A 26,905-nucleotide genomic window follows, 5' to 3' on the forward strand; every position below is an offset into this window, starting at 1 on the left:
GTAACTAGCTAATGATAACGAACTGCAGGTAACTGCAGCTTCAAGCATCCTCTGGTAAGTATTAAGCTAATTGTAATTAACTTTATGAACTGAATATAAAACTCTCCTTTAGCAAACAGACACTGGGTGTGACAGTCCACTGACCTGAGAGTCCCTCCAGCCCGGGGGGTCCTGTGGCACCACGGCCGCCTGGTAGACCTGAAGGGCCGGGGGAGCCACGCTCTCCCTTCAGCACGATAGGGGCTGGAGCAAAACCTGGGTCACCTGGGGGTCCTGAGATCAAAGATGACAACGAGAGAGGTTTCAGAGAAGAGGAGCGGGGTACACCAGAGATGGCAGTCAGAGTTTTTGGGAGTGTGTGTGTGTGTGTGTGTGTGTGTGTGTGTGTGTGTGTGTGTGTGTGTGTGTGTGTGTGTGTGTGTGTGTGTGTGTGTGTGTGTGTGTGTGTGTGTGTGTGTGTGCAGAGGGGATGAGGGGTGAAGACTCACCAGCAGGGCCACCATCTCCGGGGTCTCCAGGGAGACCAGATGGTCCAGGGATTCCAGAATCTCCCTTTGGTCCTGAGGTAGAGAGGGAGAGATTTAGAGAGGGGGGGGGGGTAGTGAGAGAGGTGGAGAGGAAGGGAAATAAGGGAGATGAGGGAATATTGTCAACAGAGATACCTATGATGGGACATTTACATACCAGTGGTCACAAACCTTTTCAAAATTCAAGCCGAGAACTACCACTCAGATTTTTTTTTTACATGACTTAAAAAACTTAAGCCTAACATTAACCAATTTAAAACAGTTTTGCAGAAATTATGTTTGTGCAATAGGCTGTAGGCCCAATACATTATCACTGCATATTGGCTACACTTGAATTGCCCTGCCAATATTGTTCTTCTCAGACCATTTTGAAATGTTATTTACACGTTTTAGGTATATGATCACACTGGTAATATATCATTTGTTCCATTACTTGTGAGGCGCAGCTGAGTGAACATAATAATACACTTTTTTTCTTATGGACAGACGGCCTGCATCTGATGGTCAGTCTGAGGGGAGGGAGGGAGCAGCTACCTCTCGCCCGACGACTCACCGTCCCTCCTTTTTCCCTCCCTCTGCTGAGAAAAGGGGACACAGTCTTCCAGCTAATGGCGAAACTTAAGTCGAACTGCATTATTTCTTCCTCATGCACCAATTCATGATGTTAGTCCTATGACCAGAGAAAGTGAAATATTCCTCGGTATTAAAAAAGATACAAGCCGCCAATAATAACAACGCAATCTGCACTCATTCGTTGCAGCTGAGGTGCTGGTTGTAGGGTGAGTGGAAGTAGGAAGAACGCACATTTTATGGCTTACAAAAGTGTTGAACCAAAAGTGTTGACAGTGCGGAGTAACTTAAACACAAACTTACTTATAAAAACATCAGCTCTTCGTTGTTTTCGTTGAGTCTCTCTCTAGTCATGGTTTTGAAAGCCTTGAAATCTCATATTATCAACCTTGCTGTGCATTCTAGGCTTATTTTTGTTACAGTCTATGGCGTGAGGAAACTGTGCAGACACAGTGAGCTCACACTGAGCTATCTGATTGGCCAGTGGTAGGCCTATAGGTACACTTGATTTGCTCTCTGGACCCCTTGGCGGGGTTCTACCTTCAGACACATGAAATGGTTCAAAATGTAAACACTTTGCCTTATCGGTACTAGGGCTGCTGAATCAAGTGCACCTAACACCAACAGTGCAAAACTATTTTTTTTTAAAATAAGAACACGAGGCTTTATCATTGTTTTTTTTTACAGAAATGTTTGATGATCAACTAGGAATGGGAACGTTATTCCTGACTGACCTGGGAATCCGGGAACTCCAGGCAGTCCGATGTCTCCCTTCAACCCTTTGCCACCAGGAAGGCCAGCATTACCCTGGTCACATGATAGGAGAGAGGCCAGGGGTCATGTAATATCCCAATCCCAGATGCAATGTTCAATTTACTTCATACAATCCCAAACCAACCCATAGCCCCTATCCCCCGAGTAAGTGTCTCTATTTGACACATCCTGCTATCAATGGGGGAAAGAGATCCAAGGATCTAAGTTGACTGGTTCCTTACCGGGAATCCGGGCGATCCGAAATCTCCCTTCGCTCCGGGGAAACCAGGCGATCCAGGAATTCCGGAAATTCCCTTCTCACCTTTGGTCCCTCCGCTGCCGACAGGGCCACGGGGACCTTCGGAGCCAGGAGGACCTTCGCACGAATAGGTCAAAGGTTAGAGGTCAGAGATAACACTCATCTCAACCTGACATTATAACAAATAACAATAATAATAACCATAGAGATAAAACTAGATCCAGTTGATCTATCTCCATGGTTACTGTATAACACTAACATCAACAGTCAACATAGCATAAAACTGCATGCGTACATACAACTATTTAAAAACAGCTTAAATACAGTATAAAGGAGGAGACTTGAGTGTGTGTTCAAGTGTGTTTTGTGTATTGCGGGGTGTACAGTGTCTGTGTAGGCTATAGTCTTTTGTTAGGCTTCACAACCCATCCTGAAAAGTAAAATGTGGTTAACAAATCATCAACAATGGTTAAGTTGTAACCAAATCAACAAAATGCTAGCCTGAGTGCCAGTCAGTTTGTGCTACCATGCTAACAATGACAGCAACGAGTTGGCAAGAGCACAAACGGATCTGGGACCAGGCCAAACAAAATGTACACAGATCAGTTTCATCACAAGAGAACAACAAAGGTCATCATCATCAAACCATTGATTCTAACCTGGAGGACCTAGGTATCCCAGAATTCCGGGAATAGCAGAGCCGGTGCGGCAGAATGTGAAGGGTTTAAAACAAGAGGCAAGAGTTAGCATAGATAGATACACCATCAGGCTAACGTCTGACACAACCAAACCTCAGGGCAAACCATATGTTATGTTTGTGATTCAATATTGTTATTTCATTAAAATTAATACCTGTTTGGGATTTGGCTGTGTACATATAAGATACAGTGAACTTATTTCTAAAAGCTAAATAGTGCTTGTTCTTACATATGTGAAGTTAATGGAAAAAATGCTAACAATTTATTATCTTTAAACTACATGCTAAATTCATGCTTATCAACTACATTTTCAAGACATTTGTCAATTCCAAGTTGAACAGAATGACAATGACTGTTTTTAGTGTTAGAGGTTTGTCTGTCAGCTAATCAATAATTCATTCATCAGAAATAGTGTCTGTTAAAAAAGGTATTGATTATTGAAAGATGTATGTTACCACATACTGTACATTCTAAAACATGCCAAAATAATTTCAAGCAAAAGTTCAAATCATTTTAGTTATGGTTATTTGACCAGTGTGACTACTCAATCAGAAGAAAAGTGAGATTAGCAGGAGTAAAAAAGGAAGGATCAGAAAATTAAGGGAAGAAAATAATTAATAAATACTAAATCCAAGATCCAATATCAATCAGCAACACAGTGAGGTTAAGGGTTCTAGATTTGTATTCTAGACCAGGAGAACATGCAGTAGAACAGATGCCTGTGTACTGGAACTCTGACCTTCGGGACCTGGGTACGGACGAACGTGTCATCAGAGGGGGAGGGGCCACACCACAGGGGGTGGAGCCAAGACACAGGAAACAGGAAGTACATGTCATACCATCGCTCTCATCCCCCCACAACTGGAGATGACGCCTATCCTGGCACAGAGCTGGGCTAGTAGTACTGGGCTCAATACAGCTCTCTATAATATACTATATATGTACATGTACACTGAGTATACAAATGCTCTTTCCATGACATAGACTGACCAGGTGAATCCAGGTGAAAGCTATGATCCCTTATTGATGTCACTTGTTAAAAGCACTTCAATCATTGCACAATTTAGACATGGATTGTGTATGTGTGCCATTTAGAGGGTGAATGGTCAAAACAAATATGCAAGTGCCTTTGAAAGGAGTATGGTAGTAGATGCCAGGCACACTGGTTTATGTCAAGAACTGCAACGCTGCTGGGTTTTTCCTGCTCAACAGTATCAAGAATGGTCCAACACCCAAAGTACATCCAGCCAACTTGACACATCTGTGGGATGCATTGGAGTCAACATGCACCGGCATTCCTGTGGAACACTTTCGACACCTTGTAGAGTCCATGCCCAGACATACTGAGGCTGTTCTGAGGGCAAAGGGAAGGTGGAAGGTGTTCCTAATGTTTGGTATAATCAGTGTATTCGTAGCTCTCCAATGTAAGGGACACTTTTGGGAGATATTTTGAGAATCAAGATGATAAAGAATCTTACTTAAAGTTCGGCGCAAGTGATGTGAGGAAATCGATTTAGAGGATGGCATAGAGCAGGGGTGTCAATTTTTCTTTTTAAATGTCATTTTTAAAATATATATTATTTTGGCAGGGGGGGGTTGGGGGGAGAACAAACTCAATATAAAGTTACAGAAACCAAATCAATACTGTGTAGAAATTATAATGGAACTGCATTCATATAGTTGTTGATGTTGTACAGCTCACTAACAATAACCAAAATGAAAGCTAGAAAGTCGGGGAGCACTGAAAATGTTTTAAAAAATTATGGACAGAGGACTACATGTTTTTGCAAATTTTGACTGCGAGAAAATATTACAGGTTTTCAGTGCGGCCCTCAGGACCTCAAGACCGAATGCGGCACCAGGTCAAAGTTAGTTTGACACCCCCTGGTATAGAGGATTATAGACCTATAGTGATCTCCTTTTAGACACCTTATCAATGTAACTAAGTCTAAAGGGAGTTGGAATTAAATCTGGAATTAAAACATGTTTAATTGTGGTCTTAATCTTCTAACTGAGCCCAACTCTGTGCTATAGTCTGGCGTTGTGATTCAGGTGCTGAGGTACGGTTGGACACACATGGCCCATGCAGGACAAACAGTTGACTGACACACTGTGGGAGAAACAGAGACGAGTCACAGTCAAACCTTCTCAGTCTTACCTAGACTCCAGTAGCCTATTGATAATACTGGATCCACTGTGTTGTGGTCTAGGGACTCGGGACCACAATGGAAATAAGTATTTAAAATGTATGTATTGTGTGAATATGTATATTTTTGGGGGGCTGGCTAATAAAATCAATCAATCATCAATCAGTGTTCAGTTGAACAGTGTATTATTCCCTTAATAGATGACACTGATCTAGAGTGAGAACACTTTATAGTTCATTCCTTAACTGTATAATACAGGGGTTCAATGCTATATGGGCAGTCAATGACATCTAGTTGACCGACTACGCCAACGTTGTATTGGATACGTTCAGTCAAACCCATCGATACCCCTTTGACTTACAACACTCTTCACACTTTTATAGATAATGGTGGTGATACTTCTTGTTTCTAGATAGTCTAGGTTCTTTGTTGTTGAATCCACCAAATATTTGCTTTCTAGGCTTTTGAAACCCCTCCTCTAATGCATAGTTAGACCTGTTACAGGTTTGACTCAAGTTCGTCTGCTTCACACCAAAGTCACATAATTAGACAATTAGGATATAAAAGACCAAACAACACACAAGACACACGCACATCAACCCTGTGAAGAGATGGACAGATCAGGATCCGTTCCCCTGCAACCGAAAGGGGAGGGAGAGGGGGTGAGGAGACACAAGGATGGAGAGATGATTGACAAACAGATGGCTGGATTGATGGATGGATGGATGGATGGATGGAGGACGTAGACAACAAGGTGTGGTCACCCCCCATGCTCTGATGTTGGGGGCGTAGCTGGAACCCAGACGGCGAGGGAGACACAGTGATTGGTGCGTGTTGGCGGCGCACCCCAACATTGTGTAGTGAGGGGGTAAGGGGGTGGGGGACGTTTGGTTGCATAGTGGTGGTGGTGGTGATACAATCGGTTCGGTTCAGTGCTCAGTGTATCACAACGATGGTGATTTGAGTGACAGTGTATGTTTATGCTCAGTGACATATAGCTGATCTGGGACCAGTGTTGATTGACAAAGAGGTTCACATATCATGCAAATCAATGGGATTAACATAAAGCATTCACATAAAGAGCTGCAGGTAGGCCATGTTTGCTGCCTGGTTTTTACTTGGGTATGTGTGTGTGTATACAATGTGTGTGTGTGTCATGTGTCAGAGAGAAAATATATCAATAATCTATCTTTCGAATTTCCTTCCCAGTCCACGATTTGATACATTTTAAACTTTTAACTATGCTATACACTACAACCAGGAGGCTCCAGACTTCAAAATGTCCAGAAAACCAGGCAGCAACATTGGCTAAAAAGTGATCGAGTGGTCAATTCATAACATACCTCCTCTTCCAGGGGGTCCGGGGGGGCCGGCGTTACCTTTGGGACCCTGGAGGGCTACACCTGGTGCGCCAGGGGGCCCAACGCTGCCAGGGGACCCAGGCAGGCCAGAGAAACCCATCTCTCCCTTCTGACCAGGGAAGCCAGGGCTACCGGAAGAACCAGGGGCGCCAAGATCTCCCTTAGCACCTGTGGGGAACCGATGGCAAAAACACAAGCTCCTTTCATAAGAATCCCTTTTATTCACCAAGTACATTGACACACACTCAGATTGTGACCTGGTGAAATGGTGCTGCCAGCAATAGACAGATGTAAAGGAAGAACACAGCTGGAGGGATTTACACACAGTCAACATACAGCATAAACAACGGAAATAAAGTAAAGTGACGATTGAAGGATGTTGGTAGTAGTAGTTAGTAGAGTAGTGGTGGTTGTTGTCGACTTCTATTGGTAGAAAAATAGATGGCGATTGCTATTTAAGTTGTATATGGTCTAGAGTCGGTTATCAGCCACCGTCTGATCTCTGTAGTGGATGGTTTGCCTGTCATTCAGGAGCTAGTGTAGAGTGTATGTATGGTTTATGTGAGAGTAACAAAGACAGTCAGTCAGGTGGGGGTGAGTCTCACCTGGTAATCCTGGGAGACCAGGAGAACCGGGGCCACCAAAACCAGGAAGACCTGTAGGACAAGACGACCATGGGAAAAAGAGGGGTTTCGTTTTAGACATCCATCAAATAATATAACACTTTGGTCTTACTGCATAATATCACCATAACAAGCGCTAAATCCTTGGATAATTTTGTTTTATCAATTTGACTACAACTTTGGGGTATTGTCGACAGTTGAACTAAGCTCATGAGGCATTTATATGTTATATCATTCAATAATCAATGGTTATATATTCATAATTTAAAAGTAAAAAAATGTAAGTAGCAATCCCAGATTGCTCCTTTAAATGACTACGCCAACTACCTGGGTCTCCTTTGACTCCCGCTGGTCCAGGGATTCCGTCACGACCCGCCTGACCCTTGTCCCCTGGGAACCCAGGTGATCCGGCACGGCCATTCTCTCCCGGTCGACCGGGTGGTCCGCTGAGACCGGGGTTACCGGGGATACCATCCAGACCCTTAGGCCCGGGAATCCCGGGAGAACCTAGAGGAAGTACCAGAAAGACAGCCGGACAGATTTAATGACATAGGTAGCTGGATATGATATGAAGGCTTGGAAGAATATCATACACATGATTCTTCTTTTACTAGCCAATGCTCGTGGTTAGACCGTAGCACCGTAACCATTAGTTACCTTGGAATCCTGGGAGGCCGGGGTCACCTTTGGCGCCAGGGCCGCCAGGAAACCCTGGAAGACCTGGTGTTCCGGGAGTTCCTTTTACTCCGTTTTGTCCGGGGAATCCTGACTGACCGGGCTCACCCTGAGAGAGAGAGAGAGAGAGAGAGAGAGAGAGAGAGAGAGAGAGAGAGAGAGAGAGAGAGAGAGAGAGAGAGGAAGAGAGAGGGATAAGGGATAGAGAGAGAGAGAGAGAGAGAGAGAGAGAGAGAGAGAGAGAGAGAGAGAGAGAGAGAGAGAGAGAGAGAGCAGGAGAGAGGGAGAGGAAGAGAGAGGGATAAGGGATAAAGAGAGAGAGAGAGCAGGAGAGAGAGAGAGAGAGCAGGAGAGAGGGAGAGAGAGCAGGAGAGAGGGAGAGGAAGAGAGAGGGATAAGGGATAAAGAGAGAGAGAGAGCAGGAGAGAGAGAGAGAGAGCAGGAGAGAGGGAGAGAGAGCAGGAGAGAGGGAGAGAAAGAGAGAGGGATAAGGGATCGAGAGAGAGAGAGAGCAGGAGAGAGGGAGAGAGAGCAGGAGAGAGGGATAAGGGACAAGGGATAGAGGGAGAGAGAGGGAGAGGAAGAGAGAGGGATAAGGGATAGAGAGAGAGAGGGCAGGAGAGAGAGAGAGAGCAGGAGAGAGAGAGAGAGAGAGAGCAGGAGAGAGAGAGAGAGAGCAGGAGAGAGAGAGAGAGAGCAGGAGAGAGAGAGGGGGGGAGAGGAAGAGAGAGGGATAAGGGATAAGGGATAAGGGATAGAGAGAGAGAGAGAGAGAGAGAGAGAGAGAGAGAGAGAGAGAGAGAGAGAGAGAGAGAGAGAGAGAGAGAGAGAGAGAGAGAGAGAAGGAGAGAGAGAGAGAGAGCAGGAGAGAGAGAGAGAGAGCAGGAGAGAGAGAGGGGGGGAGAGGAAGAGAGAGGGATAAGGGATAAGGGATAGAGAGAGAGAGAGAGAGAGAGAGAGCAGGAGAGAGAGAGAGAGAGCAGGAGAGAGAGAGAGAGCAGGAGAGAGAGAGAGAGCAGGAGAGAGAGAGAGAGAGAGCAGGAGAGAGGGAGAGAAAGAGAGAGGGATATGGGATAGAGAGAGAGAGCAGGAGAGAGAGAGAGCAGGAGAGAGGGAGAGAGAGCAGGAGAGAGGGATAAGGGATAAGGGATAGAGAGAGAGAGAGAGAGGGAGAGGAAGAGAGAGGGATAAGGGATAGAGAGAGAGAGAGAGAGAGAGAGAGAGAGAGAGAGAGAGAGAGAGAGAGAGAGAGAGAGAGAGAGAGAGAGAGAGAGAGAGAGAGAGAGAGAGCAGGAGAGAGAGAGAGCAGGAGAGAGAGAGCAGGAGAGAGAGAGCAGGAGAGAGAGAGAGGAGAGAGAGAGAGAGAGAGAGAGAGAGAGAGAGAGAGAGAGAGAGAGAGAGAGAGAGAGAGAGAGAGAGAGAGAGAGAGAGAGAGAGAGAGAGAGAGAGAGAGAGAGAGAGAGCAGGAGAAAGGAATAAAGTTGCATTGCAGACGATGAAGCAGATTTTCCATATTACTCAAATATCATTCAGAATGAGTATACAGTTCCCTTTGAAACAGGTAAACTCATCTAAACTTGGACAGAGATCTAGACTTATGCTTAAAGGTACACATGGTTCTATGCGGTACTGGTTCTATGCGGTTCTAGATGGTTCTAACGGGTTCTAGAGTAGAGGGTTCCATACCTTGGGACCTGTAGCTCCTGGGGAACCAAAGCCAGGGGAACCGGGCTCTCCCTTAGCTCCAGGGAACCCTGATGCTCCTGAACTACCGGGTCCACCCGACCGACCTGATTGACCCGGAGTTCCTTTCGCCCCTGTGGGTCCTGTGACATCATCATAAGTGGACAATAAGATTGGTGTAGTCGGATAAATAGAGTTTGGTGACAACATTCTAACTAATTGTTATTAATCTAGCAATCAATATATGGATCAAACTGTATTTGTATAGTTGTTTTTTCCATCATTAAACTGTTACAGAACACCTGCTGTAACAAAATAAAAGTATTCAGGTATGTCAATTCATAACGGCCAGCGTTTCTATGAACATGGAGAGCTGAGAGTGGCCAAACCTCGGGCTTATGGGATGTCTTTACAAGTCTTTATATTTCAGTGTGTAGAACATAGGAATGACAGGTTCGGTGATGTTCGGTGATGGTGGGGATATGATGTTATAGAACATGATGGTGGGGATATGATGTTATAGAACATGATGGTGATGGTGGGGATATGAGGTTATAAAACATGATGGTGGGGATATGATGTTATAAAACATGATGGTGGGGATATGATGTTATAGAACATGATGGTGATGGTGGGGATATGAGGTTATAGAACATAATGGTGGGGATATGAGGTTATAAAACATGATGGTGGGGATATGAGGTTATAGAACATAATGGTGGGGATATGAGGTTATAAAACATGATGGTGGGGATATGAGGTTATAGAACATGATGGTGGGGATATGAGGTTATAGAACATGATGGTGGGGATATGAGGTTATAGAACATAATGGTGGGGATATGAGGTTATAAAACATGATGGTGGGGATATGAGGTTATAAAACATGATGGTGGGGATATGAGGTTATAGAACATAATGGTGGGGATATGAGGTTATAGAACATAATGGTGGGGATATGAGGTTATAAAACATGATGGTGGGGATATGAGGTTATAAAACATGATGGTGGGGATATGAGGTTATAGAACATAATGGTGGGGATATGAGGTTATAAAACATGATGGTGGGGATATGAGGTTATAGAACATGATGGTGGGGATATGAGGTTATAGAACATGATGGTGATGGTGGGGATATGAGGTTATAGAACATGATGGTGGGGATATGAGGTTATAGAACATGATGGTGGGGAGTTGAGGTTATAGAACATGATGGTGGGGATATGAGGTTATAGAACATGATGGTGGGGATATGAGGTTATAGAACATGATGGTGGGGATATGAGGTTATAGAACATGATGGTGATGGTGGGGATATGAGGTTATAGAACATAATGGTGGGGATATGAGGTTATAGAACATGATGGTGGGGATATGAGGTTATAGAACATGATGGTGGGGATATGAGGTTATAGAACATGATGGTGGGGATATGAGGTTATAGAACATGATGGTGGGGATATGAGGTTATAGAACATGATGGTGGGGATATGAGGTTATAGAACATGATGGTGGGGAGTTGAGGTTATAGAACATAATGGTGGGGATATGAGGTTATAGAACATAATGGTGGGGATATGAGGTTATAGAACATGATGGTGGGGATATGAGGTTATAGAACATGATGGTGGGGATATGAGGTTATAGAACATGATGGTGGGGATATGAGGTTATAGAACATGATGGTGGGGAGTTGAGGTTATAGAACATGATGGTGGGGATATGAGGTTATAGAACATGATGGTGGGGAGTTGAGGTTATAGAACATGATGGTGGGGATATGAGGTTATAGAACATGATGGTGGGGATATGAGGTTATAGAACATGATGGTGGGGAGTTGAGGTTATAGAACATGATGGTGGGGATATGAGGTTATAGAACATGATGGTGATGATATGAGGTTATAGAACATGATGGTGGGGATATGAGGTTATAGAACATGATGGTGGGGATATGAGGTTATAGAACATGATGGTGATGGTGGGGATATGAGGTTATAGAACATGATGGTGATGGTGGGGATATGAGGTTATAGAACATAATGGTGATGGTGGGGATATGAGGTTATAGAACATGATGGTGATGGTGGGGATATGAGGTTATAGAACATGATGGTGGGGATATGAGGTTATAGAACATGATGGTGATGGTGGGGATATGAGGTTATAGAACATGATGGTGGGGATATGAGGTTATAGAACATGATGGTGGGGATATGAGGTTATAGAACATGATGGTGGGGATATGAGGTTATAGAACATGATGGTGGGGATATGAGGTTATAGAACATGATGGTGGGGATATGAGGTTATAGAACATGATGGTGATGGTGGGGATATGAGGTTATAGAACATAATGGTGATGGTGGGGATATGAGGTTATAGAACATGATGGTGATGGTGGGGATATGAGGTTATAGAACATGATGGTGGGGATATGAGGTTATAGAACATGATGGTGGGGATATGAGGTTATAGAACATGATGGTGATGGTGGGGATATGAGGTTATAGAACATAATGGTGGGGATATGAGGTTATAGAACATGATGGTGGGGATATGAGGTTATAGAACATAATGGTGGGGATATGAGGTTATAGAACATAATGGTGGGGAGTTGAGGTTATAGAACATGATGGTGATTGTGGGGATATGAGGTTATAGAACATAATGGTGGGGATTTGAGGTTATAGAACATAATGGTGGGGATATGAGGTTATAGAACATAATGGTGGGGATATGAGGTTATAGAACATAATGGTGGGGATATGAGTTTATAGAACATGATGGTGATGGTGGGGATATGAGGTTATAGAACATAATGGTGGGGATATGAGGTTATAGAACATGATGGTGGGGATATGAGGTTATAGAACATAATGGTGGGGATATGAGTTTATAGAACATGATGGTGATGGTGGGGATATGAGGTTATAGAACATAATGGTGGGGATATGAGGTTATAGAACATGATGGTGGGGATATGAGGTTATAGAACATGATGGTGGGGATATGAGGTTATAGAACATGATGGTGATGGTGGGGATATGAGGTTATAGAACATAATGGTGGGGATATGAGGTTATAGAACATAATGGTGGGGATTTGAGGTTATAGAACATGATTGTGGGGATATGAGGTTATAAAACATGATGGTGGGGATATGAGGTTATAGAACATGATGGTGGGGATATGAGGTTATAAAACATGATGGTGGGGATATGAGGTTATAGAACATAATATGGGGAACATAATGGTGGGGATATGAGGTTATAAAACATGATGGTGGGGATATGAGGTTATAAAACATGATGGTGGGGATATGAGGTTATAAAACATGATGGTGGGGATATGAGGTTATAGAACATGATGGTGGGGATATGAGGTTATAAAACATGATGGTGGGGATATGGGTTATAAAACATGATGGTGGGGATATGATGGTTATAAAACATGATGGTGGGGATATGAGGTTATAAAACATGATGGTGGGGATATGAGGTTATAGAACATGATGGTGGGGATATGAGGTTATAAAACATGATGGTGGGGATATGAGGTTATCGAACATGATTGTGGGGATATGAGGTTATAAAACATGATGGTGGGGATATGAGGTTATAGAACATGATGGTGGGGATATGAGGTTATAAAACATGATGGTGGGGATATGAGGTTATAAAACATGATGGTGGGGATATGAGGTTATAGAACATGATGGTGGGGATATGAGGTTATAAAACATGATGGTTATGAGGTTATAAAAAACATGATGGTGGGGATATGAGGTTATAGAACATGATGGTGGGGATATGAGGTTATAAAACATGATGGTGGGGATATGAGGTTATCGAACATGATTGTGGGGATATGAGGTTATAAAACATGATGGTGGGGATATGAGGTTATAGAACATGATGGTGGGGATATGAGGTTATAGAACATGATGGTGGGGATATGAGGTTATAGAACATGATGGTGATGGTGGGGATATGAGGTTATAGAACATAATGGTGGGGATATGAGGTTATAGAACATAATGGTGGGGATTTGAGGTTATAGAACATGATTGTGGGGATATGAGGTTATAAAACATGATGGTGGGGATATAGGTTATAGAACATGATTGTGGGGATATGAGGTTATCGAACATGATTGTGGGGATATGAGGTTATAGAACATGATGGTGGGGATATGATGTTATAGAACATGATGGTGATGGTGGGGATATGAGGTTATAAAACATGATGGTGGGGATATGAGGTTATAGAACATAATGGTGGGGATATGATGTTATAGAACATGATGGTGATGGTGGGGATATGAGGTTATAAAACATGATGGTGGGGATATGAGGTTATAAAACATAATGGTGGGGATATGAGGTTATAAAACATGATGGTGGGGATATGAGGTTATAAAACATGATGGTGGGGATATGAGGTTATCGAACATGATTGTGGGGATATGAGGTTATAAAACATGATGGTGGGGATATGAGGTTATCGAACATGATGGTGGGGATATGAGGTTATCGAACATGATTGTGGGGATATGAGGTTATAAAACATGATGGTGGGGATATGAGGTTATCGAACATGATGGTGGGGATATGAGGTTATAGAACATGATGGTGATGGTGGGGATATGAGGTTATAGAACATGATGGTGATGGTGGGGATATGAGGCTATAGAACATGATGGTGATGGTGGGGATATGAGGTTATAGAACATGATGGTGGGGATATGAGGTTATAGAACATGATGGTGGGGATATGAGGTTATAGAACATGAAGGTGATGGTGGGGATATGAGGTTATAGAACATGATGGTGGGGATATGAGGTTATAGAACATGATGGTGGGGATATGAGGTTATAGAACATGATGGTGGGGATATGAGGTTATAGAACATGATGGTGGGGATATGAGGTTATAGAACATGATGGTGGGGATATGAGGTTATAGAACATGATGGTGGGGATATGAGGTTATAGAACATGATGGTGGGGATATGAGGTTATAGAACATGATGGTGGGGATATGAGGTTATAGAACATGATGGTGGGGAGTTGAGGTTATAGAACATAATGGTGGGGATATGAGGTTATAGAACATAATGGTGGGGATATGAGGTTATAGAACATGATGGTGGGGATATGAGGTTATAGAACATGATGGTGGGGATATGAGGTTATCGAACATGATGGTGGGGATATGAGGTTATCGAACATGATTGTGGGGATATGAGGTTATAAAACATGATGGTGGGGATATGAGGTTATCGAACATGATGGTGGGGATATGAGGTTATAGAACATGATGGTGATGGTGGGGATATGAGGTTATAGAACATGATGGTGATGGTGGGGATATGAGGTTATAGAACATAATGGTGGGGATATGAGGTTATAGAACATGATGGTGGGGATATGAGGTTATAGAACATAATGGTGGGGATATGAGTTTATAGAACATGATGGTGATGGTGGGGATATGAGGTTATAGAACATAATGGTGGGGATATGAGGTTATAGAACATGATGGTGGGGATATGAGGTTATAGAACATGATGGTGGGGATATGAGGTTATAGAACATGATGGTGATGGTGGGGATATGAGGTTATAGAACATAATGGTGGGGATATGAGGTTATAGAACATAATGGTGGGGATTTGAGGTTATAGAACATGATTGTGGGGATATGAGGTTATAAAACATGATGGTGGGGATATGAGGTTATAGAACATGATGGTGGGGATATGAGGTTATAAAACATGATGGTGGGGATATGAGGTTATAGAACATAATGGTGGGGATATGAGGTTATAGAACATAATGGTGGGGATATGAGGTTATAAAACATGATGGTGGGGATATGAGGTTATAAAACATGATGGTGGGGATATGAGGTTATAAAACATGATGGTGGGGATATGAGGTTATAGAACATGATGGTGGGGATATGAGGTTATAAAACATGATGGTGGGGATATGAGGTTATAAAACATGATGGTGGGGATATGAGGTTATAAAACATGATGGTGGGGATATGAGGTTATAAAACATGATGGTGGGGATATGAGGTTATAGAACATGATGGTGGGGATATGAGGTTATAAAACATGATGGTGGGGATATGAGGTTATCGAACATGATTGTGGGGATATGAGGTTATAAAACATGATGGTGGGGATATGAGGTTATAGAACATGATGGTGGGGATATGAGGTTATAAAACATGATGGTGGGGATATGAGGTTATAAAACATGATGGTGGGGATATGAGGTTATAGAACATGATGGTGGGGATATGAGGTTATAAAACATGATGGTGGGGATATGAGGTTATAAAACATGATGGTGGGGATATGAGGTTATAGAACATGATGGTGGGGATATGAGGTTATAAAACATGATGGTGGGGATATGAGGTTATCGAACATGATTGTGGGGATATGAGGTTATAAAACATGATGGTGGGGATATGAGGTTATAGAACATGATGGTGGGGATATGAGGTTATAGAACATGATGGTGGGGATATGAGGTTATAGAACATGATGGTGATGGTGGGGATATGAGGTTATAGAACATAATGGTGGGGATATGAGGTTATAGAACATAATGGTGGGGATTTGAGGTTATAGAACATGATTGTGGGGATATGAGGTTATAAAACATGATGGTGGGGATATGAGGTTATAGAACATGATTGTGGGGATATGAGGTTATCGAACATGATTGTGGGGATATGAGGTTATAGAACATGATGGTGGGGATATGATGTTATAGAACATGATGGTGATGGTGGGGATATGAGGTTATAAAACATGATGGTGGGGATATGAGGTTATAGAACATAATGGTGGGGATATGATGTTATAGAACATGATGGTGATGGTGGGGATATGAGGTTATAAAACATGATGGTGGGGATATGAGGTTATAAAACATAATGGTGGGGATATGAGGTTATAAAACATGATGGTGGGGATATGAGGTTATAAAACATGATGGTGGGGATATGAGGTTATCGAACATGATTGTGGGGATATGAGGTTATAAAACATGATGGTGGGGATATGAGGTTATCGAACATGATGGTGGGGATATGAGGTTATCGAACATGATTGTGGGGATATGAGGTTATAAAACATGATGGTGGGGATATGAGGTTATCGAACATGATGGTGGGGATATGAGGTTATAGAACATGATGGTGATGGTGGGGATATGAGGTTATAGAACATGATGGTGATGGTGGGGATATGAGGCTATAGAACATGATGGTGATGGTGGGGATATGAGGTTATAGAACATGATGGTGGGGATATGAGGTTATAGAACATGATGGTGGGGATATGAGGTTATAGAACATGAAGGTGATGGTGGGGATATGAGGTTATAGAACATGATGGTGGGGATATGAGGTTATAGAACATGATGGTGGGGATATGAGGTTATAGAACATGATGGTGGGGATATGAGGTTATAGAACATGATGGTGGGGATATGAGGTTATAGAACATGATGGTGGGGATATGAGGTTATAGAACATGATGGTGGGGATATGAGGTTATAGAACATGATGGTGGGGATATGAGGTTATAGAACATGATGGTGGGGATATGAGGTTATAGAACATGATGGTGGGGAGTTGAGGTTATAGAACATAATGGTGGGGATATGAGGTTATAGAACATAATGGTGGGGATATGAGGTTATAGAACATGATGGTGGGGATATGAGGTTATAGAACATGATGGTGGGGATATGAGGTTATAGAACATGATGGTGGGGATATGAGGTTATAGAACATGATGGTGATGGTGGGGATATGAGGTTATAGAACATAATGGTGGGGATATGAGGTTATAGAACATGATGGTGGGGATATGAGGTTATAGAACATAATGGTGGGGATATGAGGTTATAGAACATAATGGTGGGGAGTTGAGGTTATAGAACATGATGGTGATTGTGGGGATATGAGGTTATAGAACATAATGGTGGGGATTTGAGGTTATAGAACATAATGGTGGGGATATGAGGTTATAGAACATAATGGTGGGGATATGAGGTTATAGAACATAATGGTGGGGATATGAGTTTATAGAACATGATGGTGATGGTGGGGATATGAGGTTATAGAACATAATGGTGGGGATATGAGGTTATAGAACATGATGGTGGGGATATGAGGTTATAGAACATAATGGTGGGGATATGAGTTTATAGAACATGATGGTGATGGTGGGGATATGAGGTTATAGAACATAATGGTGGGGATATGAGGTTATAGAACATGATGGTGGGGATATGAGGTTATAGAACATGATGGTGGGGATATGAGGTTATAGAACATGATGGTGATGGTGGGGATATGAGGTTATAGAACATAATGGTGGGGATATGAGGTTATAGAACATAATGGTGGGGATTTGAGGTTATAGAACATGATTGTGGGGATATGAGGTTATAAAACATGATGGTGGGGATATGAGGTTATAGAACATGATGGTGGGGATATGAGGTTATAAAACATGATGGTGGGGATATGAGGTTATAGAACATAATGGTGGGGATATGAGGTTATAGAACATAATGGTGGGGATATGAGGTTATAAAACATGATGGTGGGGATATGAGGTTATAAAACATGATGGTGGGGATATGAGGTTATAAAACATGATGGTGGGGATATGAGGTTATAGAACATGATGGTGGGGATATGAGGTTATAAAACATGATGGTGGGGATATGAGGTTATAAAACATGATGGTGGGGATATGAGGTTATAAAACATGATGGTGGGGATATGAGGTTATAAAACATGATGGTGGGGATATGAGGTTATAGAACATGATGGTGGGGATATGAGGTTATAAAACATGATGGTGGGGATATGAGGTTATCGAACATGATTGTGGGGATATGAGGTTATAAAACATGATGGTGGGGATATGAGGTTATAGAACATGATGGTGGGGATATGAGGTTATAAAACATGATGGTGGGGATATGAGGTTATAAAACATGATGGTGGGGATATGAGGTTATAGAACATGATGGTGGGGATATGAGGTTATAAAACATGATGGTGGGGATATGAGGTTATAAAACATGATGGTGGGGATATGAGGTTATAGAACATGATGGTGGGGATATGAGGTTATAAAACATGATGGTGGGGATATGAGGTTATAGAACATGATTGTGGGGATATGAGGTTATAAAACATGATGGTGGGGATATGAGGTTATAGAACATGATGGTGGGGATATGAGGTTATAGAACATGATGGTGGGGATATGAGGTTATAGAACATGATGGTGATGGTGGGGATATGAGGTTATAGAACATAATGGTGGGGATATGAGGTTATAGAACATAATGGTGGGGATTTGAGGTTATAGAACATGATTGTGGGGATATGAGGTTATAAAACATGATGGTGGGGATATGAGGTTATAGAACATGATTGTGGGGATATGAGGTTATCAAACATGATTGTGGGGATATGAGGTTATAGAACATGATGGTGGGGATATGATGTTATAGAACATGATGGTGATGGTGGGGATATGAGGTTATAAAACATGATGGTGGGGATATGAGGTTATAGAACATAATGGTGGGGATATGATGTTATAGAACATGATGGTGATGGTGGGGATATGAGGTTATAAAACATGATGGTGGGGATATGAGGTTATAAAACATAATGGTGGGGATATGAGGTTATAAAACATGATGGTGGGGATATGAGGTTATAAAACATGATGGTGGGGATATGAGGTTATCGAACATGATTGTGGGGATATGAGGTTATAAAACATGATGGTGGGGATATGAGGTTATCGAACATGATGGTGGGGATATGAGGTTATCGAACATGATTGTGGGGATATGAGGTTATAAAACATGATGGTGGGGATATGAGGTTATCGAACATGATGGTGGGGATATGAGGTTATAGAACATGATGGTGATGGTGGGGATATGAGGTTATAGAACATGATGGTGATGGTGGGGATATGAGGCTATAGAACATGATGGTGATGGTGGGGATATGAGGTTATAGAACATGATGGTGGGGATATGAGGTTATAGAACATGATGGTGGGGATATGAGGTTATAGAACATGAAGGTGATGGTGGGGATATGAGGTTATAGAACATGATGGTGGGGATATGAGGTTATAGAACATGATGGTGGGGATATGAGGTTATAGAACATGATGGTGGGGATATGAGGTTATAGAACATGATGGTGGGGATATGAGGTTATAGAACATGATGGTGGGGATATGAGGTTATAGAACATGATGGTGGGGATATGAGGTTATAGAACATGATGGTGATGGTGGGGATATGAGGTTATAGAACATGATGGTGATGGTGGGGATATGAGGTTATAGAACATGATGGTAGGGATATGAGGTTATAGAACGTGATGATGGGGATATGTGGTTATAACACATGATGGTGGGGATATGGGGCGGTCTAATACCCACCTGGGAAGCCCATCTCTCCCATGTTGCCTTTAGCTCCTGGGGCTCCTGGTGAGCCTGATCCTCCAGGGATACCTGCGTCTCCTTTGGGACCTGAACACATCAGAGGAATTTAGGAGTTAGTGTTCAGTAGAGGACATTATGGGGCTGAAACATATCTTGAGGTATGCATGGTACTTGGAAATATGCATGTTTTATAAACCCATTTGGTTTGAGCATCCCGAAGATGCAAGACACATAATAAAACAGGAAACGTAGGATGACTGTGCTCGTGTTCAGTAGAGATCATTCTGGAGGGATGACTGTACTAATGTTCAGTAGAGGTCAATCTGGAGGGATGACTGTGCTAGTGTTCAGTAGAGGACATTCTGGAGGGATGACTGTACTAGTGTTCAGTAGAGGTCAATCTGGAGGGATGACTGTCCTAGTGTTCAGTAGAGGACATTCTGGAGGGATGACTGTGCTAGTGTTCAGTAGAGGACATTCTGGAGGGATGACTGTACTAGTGTTCAGTAGAGGTCATTAGGGATGGATGACTGTACTAGTGTTCAGTAGAAGTCATTATGGATGGATGACTGTACTAGTGTTCAGTAGAGGACATTCTGCTGGGATGACTGTGCTAGTGTTCAGTAGAGGACATTCTGGAGGGATGGGTGCACAAGAGGATTCGTTTCTAGATAATATGAGTATACCTTGAGGTCCTGGCAAACCAGGTCGTCCGTCCTGTCCTGGTATACCAGCGTCTCCAGGGAGACCAGGGATACCCTTTTGACCTGGTAGTCCTCCTAAACCTACACAACACAAAAAACACAGGAAACAGTAAGGACAGTGAGACAAAGCTCCGTTCTTAGCAGTCTACATCAGTCAGTCAGAAACGGGCAGAGAGAGAGACAGGCAGATAAACAGACAGAGAGAAAGACATACCTGGTGCTCCTGGTTCTCCCTTCCCACCCTTCAGTTCCTGGGGAGGAATGCTGGGGCCTGGGAGTCCCGCGATACCCGGCTCTCCCCTGTCTCCCTTCAGACCTGAACCGCCGGGACCACCTGGTCGCCCTGGGAAACCATCGTCACCTGGAGGAAGGAGACACAAAGAGTCAGAGGGTCTATTATCGAAGACACATACAGTACCAATATGTGTGTATACCAACGTGTGTGTTTATGTGTTTGTGTGTGGGCTCCTTATAGCTAGCGCAGCAGATGTTTTGGACTAGTTTGTTTGAATGTAAGACCTGTGGTCACATTAACAACATTAATGTTATAAAGTTATTGTTCAATTTATCGTTATAACTCAGTCAATTTGTGTCCATATCGCCCAGCTCTTGTGTGTGTGTGTGTGTGTGTGTGTGTGTGTGTGTGTGTGTGTGTGTGTGTGTGTGTGTGTGTGTGTGTGTGTGTGTGTGTGTGTGTGTGTGTGTGTGTGTGTGTGTGTGTGTGTGTGTGTGTGTGTGTGTGCGCGTACCTTTAGGTCCAGGGAAGCCGGGGGCTCCGGGGTTCCCAGGGGATCCCAGAGGTCCAGGAGCTCCCATCACACCCATGTCTCCTTTACCACCTGTTGATGGACAGACTTTTGACTGGCAATTCCCCATCAAGACAGGGTGAAGGTCAGCGACACTGTCTGTGTCCCATATCGCACCCTATTCCCTATATAGTGCATTACTTCTAACTAGAGTCCATATATAGGGAATAGGGTGCCATTTGGGATGGAGGTAGAGTAACAACAATGTCCAACAGAAAATAAAGAGAGAGAAAGGTAGTCAGTGTGACATCATACTGGCCAATCCATATTTAATTCTATATTTAACCTTTATTTAACTAGGTAAGTCACAAAGAACAAATTCTTATTTACAATGACGGCCTAACCCGGCCAAACCCTAATCTGGACGACGCTGGGCCAATTGTGCGCCGCCCTATTGGGACTCCCAATCACGGGCGATTGTGATACAGCCTGGAAACGAACCAGGGTCTGTAGTGACGCCTCTAGCACTGAGATGCAGTGCCTTAGACCGCCGCGCCACTCGGGAGCTCATATACTGTATGTAGATTACACAGAAAGAGATTTGGAACCAGATATAGACGAGACTGAAATAAACACACAGGCTGCGTTATCACATGCAACCCAAATCTGACCTTATGCCACTAATTAGTCTTTTGATCAGTCAGTTAATTGGGCAAAAGATCAGAATTGGGCTGCCTATGTAAATCAGCAATAGAATCTGATTTCTTACAGTCCATTCATAACACAGAAAAAGATTGAAAACTAGACAGATAGAGACTAAAACAGACACATAGATTAGGAAGGTTTGATGTTGGTGTCGGTCTGTTATCCTACCAGGCAGGCCAGGCAGCCCGTCTCGGCCAGGGCCACCAGGGTTACCCTGTGGTCCAACTCCCCCGGGGTTGCCGGGGAAACCGGGACTTCCTCTGTCGCCTGGCAACCCTGGAATGTCCAGGCCGGGAGAACCGGGGTCTCCCTTCTCACCGTTGGCGCCTGAGTATCCTGAAATGCGAGGAATCAATAACAGAGTGAGGACAGATTCTCACTTCCTGATCAGCATCTGCCCATTATCTATAACCTCATAGAAGGTCAATTTTGACCTTCAAATGCCAAAGATAATATTTGGTCTTAGGCCTTGAAATACATCCAAAGGTACACCTCCAATTGACTCAAATTATGTCAATTATCAGAAGCTTCTAAAGCCATGACATAATTTTCTGGAATTTTCCAAGCTGTTTAATGGCACAGTCAACTTAGTGTATGTAAACTTCTGATCCACTGGAATTGTGATACAGTGAATTATATGTGAAATAATCTGTCTGTAAACAATTGTTTGAAAAATGACTTGTGTCATGCACAAAGTAGATGTCCTAACCGACTTCCCAAAACTATAGTGTGCTAACAAGAAATTAGTGAAGTGGTTGAAAAATGAGTTTTAATGACTCCAACCTAAGTGTATGTAAACGTCCGACTTCAACTGTATTAGTTTTAAAGAGGAAGGCAAATTGTGAACAAAGTGGCAAAAACAAGTGCAGGAAAAGTGAACTTGGAACTGTGTGGGTGGGTGACAGCTAGCAGCTTCACAAGTGAGCACCGCCAACGAGACTGTGACAACATGCAAAATAAGAAGAGCAATGAGAAGACTGTTGTGAGGAGAGATGAGAAGAAGAATGAGAGTGAACTCCCAAGATCAGGGTATGGCTACCAACAATGACTGATAACCCAGAATGAGATGCAATCGTCACATGATCACTCATGGTGACATCATTCAGTGTACAACAAACAAACAAACAAACAAACCCTTTACAAACCCTTTAACCCCTTACAAACTGTTTACAAACCCTTTACACTCTTACAAACCCTTTACAAACCCTTTACATACAATTTAACCTCTTACAAACTGTTTACAAACTGTTTGGTGCTCAGAAGCCTTGCAGAGGAATGGTGTTACTTTCCTAATAACAAGTGTGACAACATAGCCTGAACCACATAGCCAGTCCTTTGAGATTCTGTACATAATGAACATTCATATAAGTTATGAGTATGTGGTGAAGGTGATAGTGCCCATACCAATCTGTGACAGAGACAATACATTCCAGATAACACATATTGAGTCATCTCAACAGAATCTTAACGTGTCGAAAACAAAAATAGAACAAAATATTCTATTTCGAAAATACAGCATAAATACACATACATATATATTACATGGTTTTCTCACGAATTAAGACTTTGCAGAGGTTCAATATTATAAAAGGTCTTAGCATTACGTCCAAATTTTGATGATACTACAAGGTCCGCTGTAAGCAACTAGATACAAATGCCATAAATCAAACTAGAAGTCGATCTCTAATCAAACTATTAATCTATAAATCAAACCTGATTTTTGTCTCGTCAAAGGTCAGCTAGGTTGTCTTACCTGGAGAGCCCATGGGTCCTGGGGGTCCAATGGGGCCGGGGATGCCCTGAGAGCCGATGGAGGGCGAACCTGGAGGGCCACGGGCTCCGGATATACCAGGGATACCAGAGTCACCTGGAAGAGACAAACAAATACCGAACTCACACACCTGTTAACAAAATAATACCAACTGGCTAGCTACCTAACAGGTGTACCAGGGAAACCAGAGTAACCTGGGAGACAAACAGGTACAGAACACACACTTAACATGGCAATACCAACTAACTAGCTGGCTAACAGAATATGTTTTATCTGGACCAGTGGTGGCTCCTCAGGGGAGGAAGGGGAGGACCATCCTCCTCAGTGAATTTCAGAGTTTTTTTATATGGCTTTACTGTCAGTGGTTTCAAATGAAAGTGCCTTTAAAGATGACTAAGTTATTATTGACTATTTTTAACAGTTAGTTTCTGTTCTCCTCTGGGTATATTGACTTCATTACAAAACCTAGAAGTCTAGAAAACCTATGTTCTCACCCCCTTCCATAGACTTACACAGTAATTATGACAACTTTCAGAGGACATCCTCCAACCTATCAGAGCTCATGGAGCGTGAACTGACATGTTGTCCAGCCAATCAAAGGATCAGAGAATTAATCTAGTACTAAAAGCATAAACTACAGATAGCTAGCACCGCAGTACGTTAAATGTGATGAGTAGTAGAAAGACAATAGTGAACAAATTCACTTCCTTAAAAGAAATCAATAGCTAGCTCGTTCGGAGTATCATGTAGTAGCCTAAAGCTATCGATGTTACATTGAGCTGGGGGAATGGAATATGAACGACAGTCATCCAATATGCTGTAATATAAAAAAAAAGGCCTCGCTCATAACAAAATAATCGTCCTCCCTCTTCTTAAACAGCACCGACGGCCACGGATCTGGACTAAGTATAACATTTATTGAAGACAACACTGAGCATGCTTTTAGTCTAGAACTGGGCTGTGTCTGGAAAAATCTGACCAGAAATAATGAGGCAAGATTAGAGTATGATGTTGTTGATCTATAAAAAGAGGAAATACTAACTTAAAAGGCACTTTAATTTGAAACCACTGACAGAAAAGCCATATTTTCAGTATAGGTGGATCTTCAGTGTTCCTAAACTCCCAACTCGCAACCGACTACACCAATAAAAGTTGGAACAGTACCTTTGGCACCAGGGCCACCGTCGAAGCCAGAACGTCCGGGCGAGCCGGGGTTGCCAGGGAAACCGGAGTCTCCTTTGGGTCCAGGTAATCCTTTGGGTCCAGGGAAACCTGGAGGGCCCTGGGGACCTGGAAGCCCGAATCCTGGCTCTCCCTATCACACACACACACACAAATAGAAAACTCAAATTAATACCCAAACACACACAAATGTAGACCTTGTTAAAACATGTTTTAATATATTTTTTATTTAACCTTTAATTAACTAGGCAGGTCAGTTAAGAACAAATTCTTATTTTTAGCCTCCTGCGTGGATGGGGTCTGGGATTAAAAATAAAAACAAATTAAATAAAAATATAGGACAAAACACACGACAATAGAGACAACACAACACTACATAAAGAGAGACCTAAGTTAACAACATAGCATGGCAGCAACACATGACAACACAGCATGGTAGCAACACAACATGACAACAACATGGTAGCAACACAACATGGCAGCAGCACAACATGGTACAAACATAATTGGTCACAGACAACAGCACAAAGGGCAATACATCACGCAAAGCAGCCACAACTGTCAGTAAGAGTCTCCATGATTGAGACTTTGAATGGAGAGATTGAGATAAAACTGTCCAGTTTGAGTGTTTGTTGCAGCTCGTTCCAGTTGCTAGCTGCAGCGAACTGAAAAGACAAGCAATCTCAGGGATGTGTGTGCTTTGGGGACCTTTAACAGAATGTGACTGGCAGAACGGGTGTTGTGTGTGTAGGATGAGGGCTGAGGTAGATATCTCAGATAGGGGGGAATGAGGCCAAAGAGGGTTTTCAAAATAAGAATCAACCAGTGGGTCTTGCGACGGGTATATAGAGATGACCAGTTTACAGAAGAGTATAGAGTGCAGTGATGTGTCCTACAAGGAGCATTGGTGTCACACCCTGATCTGTTTCACCTGTCTTTGTGCTTTTCTCCACCCCCACCAGGTGTCTCCCATCTCCCCTCATTATCCCCTGTGTATTCATACCTGTGTTCTCTGTTTGTCTGTTGCCAGTTCGTTTTGTTAGTGAAGCCTACCAGCGTTTTTCCCCTTGCTCCTGTCTTTTCTATAGTTCCTGTTTTCTAGTTTTTGACAATTCTGCCTGCCCTGACCCTGAGCCTGCATGCCATCATGTACCTTGCCCCACCACACTGGATTATTGACCTCTGCCTTCCCTGACCCTGAGACTGCCTGCCGTTCTGTACCTTTTGGACTCTGATCTGGATTACTGACATCTGTCAACCAAGTCAAGACCTGTCGTTTAGCCTGCTCCCTTTTCTAGTAATAAACTTTTGTTTCTTCGACACTGTCTGTATATGGGTCTTCGCTAATATGTGATAGTACGAACTAGCCATTTCCGACCCAGCAGACTCAGACCAGCTCCACAATGCTGTCTCCCTGCAACAATGTCTTATGGAGGCCTTCCAAACCCTGGCAGAACGCCATGACCAGGTGTTCAAGACTTTGCTGGAGCAACTCTACGGATTCCTCACTGAACAGCGGATCACTCATAATACCACTCCCATCAACCTACGAGTGTCAGGGAACCACAGCGAGGCAATCCAATGTACGCTGATTAAGTTTCCTCAGGTTCCTGTGGTATTGGGATTCTCTTGGCTCCAGCGACACAATCCCCTTATTGACTGGACTGCTGGTGCCATCATGGGCTGGGGCCCATTCTGCCACTCCCATTGCCTGAAGTCAGCATAGCCTGCCCCGGGACATCTTCCGGTGGGCTCGAGAAGTTGCCACGGACCTCTCTGCCATTCCCACGGAGTACCAGGACCCCAGGGAGGTTTTCAGTAAGGCCCTGGCCACTTTACTTACTCCGCACCGACCATATGACTGCAGGATCGACCTTCTCCCAGGCACCACACTGCCCCAGGGACGACTGTACTCTCTGTTGGGTCCGGCGAATAAGGCAATGGAGACATACATAGAGGACAACCTAGCTGCAGGG

The 26,905-nt window shown here is 43.1% G+C and overlaps 1 protein-coding gene across 1 annotated transcript in view; it reads right to left on the reverse strand.

Moving 5' to 3' along the window:
• The window catches only part of LOC124013668 (collagen alpha-5(IV) chain-like), a 97,933-nt gene that overhangs the window by 18,460 nt on the left and 52,568 nt on the right, over positions 1 to 26,905 (reverse strand). The window contains 18 exon segments of the mRNA XM_046328042.1: positions 145 to 273; positions 489 to 560; positions 1,832 to 1,904; positions 2,093 to 2,226; positions 2,769 to 2,777; positions 3,547 to 3,555; positions 6,298 to 6,483; positions 6,921 to 6,971; positions 7,266 to 7,445; positions 7,596 to 7,722; positions 9,300 to 9,439; positions 19,819 to 19,908; positions 20,508 to 20,606; positions 20,740 to 20,886; positions 21,275 to 21,364; positions 22,145 to 22,312; positions 23,730 to 23,843; positions 24,912 to 25,062. Coding sequence (XP_046183998.1) covers positions 145 to 273; positions 489 to 560; positions 1,832 to 1,904; positions 2,093 to 2,226; positions 2,769 to 2,777; positions 3,547 to 3,555; positions 6,298 to 6,483; positions 6,921 to 6,971; positions 7,266 to 7,445; positions 7,596 to 7,722; positions 9,300 to 9,439; positions 19,819 to 19,908; positions 20,508 to 20,606; positions 20,740 to 20,886; positions 21,275 to 21,364; positions 22,145 to 22,312; positions 23,730 to 23,843; positions 24,912 to 25,062 — 1,969 coding nt within the window.

The sequence above is a fragment of the Oncorhynchus gorbuscha genome, linkage group LG25, assembly GCF_021184085.1.
Source record: "Oncorhynchus gorbuscha isolate QuinsamMale2020 ecotype Even-year linkage group LG25, OgorEven_v1.0, whole genome shotgun sequence".
In the NCBI taxonomy this organism is placed as follows: Eukaryota; Metazoa; Chordata; class Actinopteri; order Salmoniformes; family Salmonidae; genus Oncorhynchus; species Oncorhynchus gorbuscha.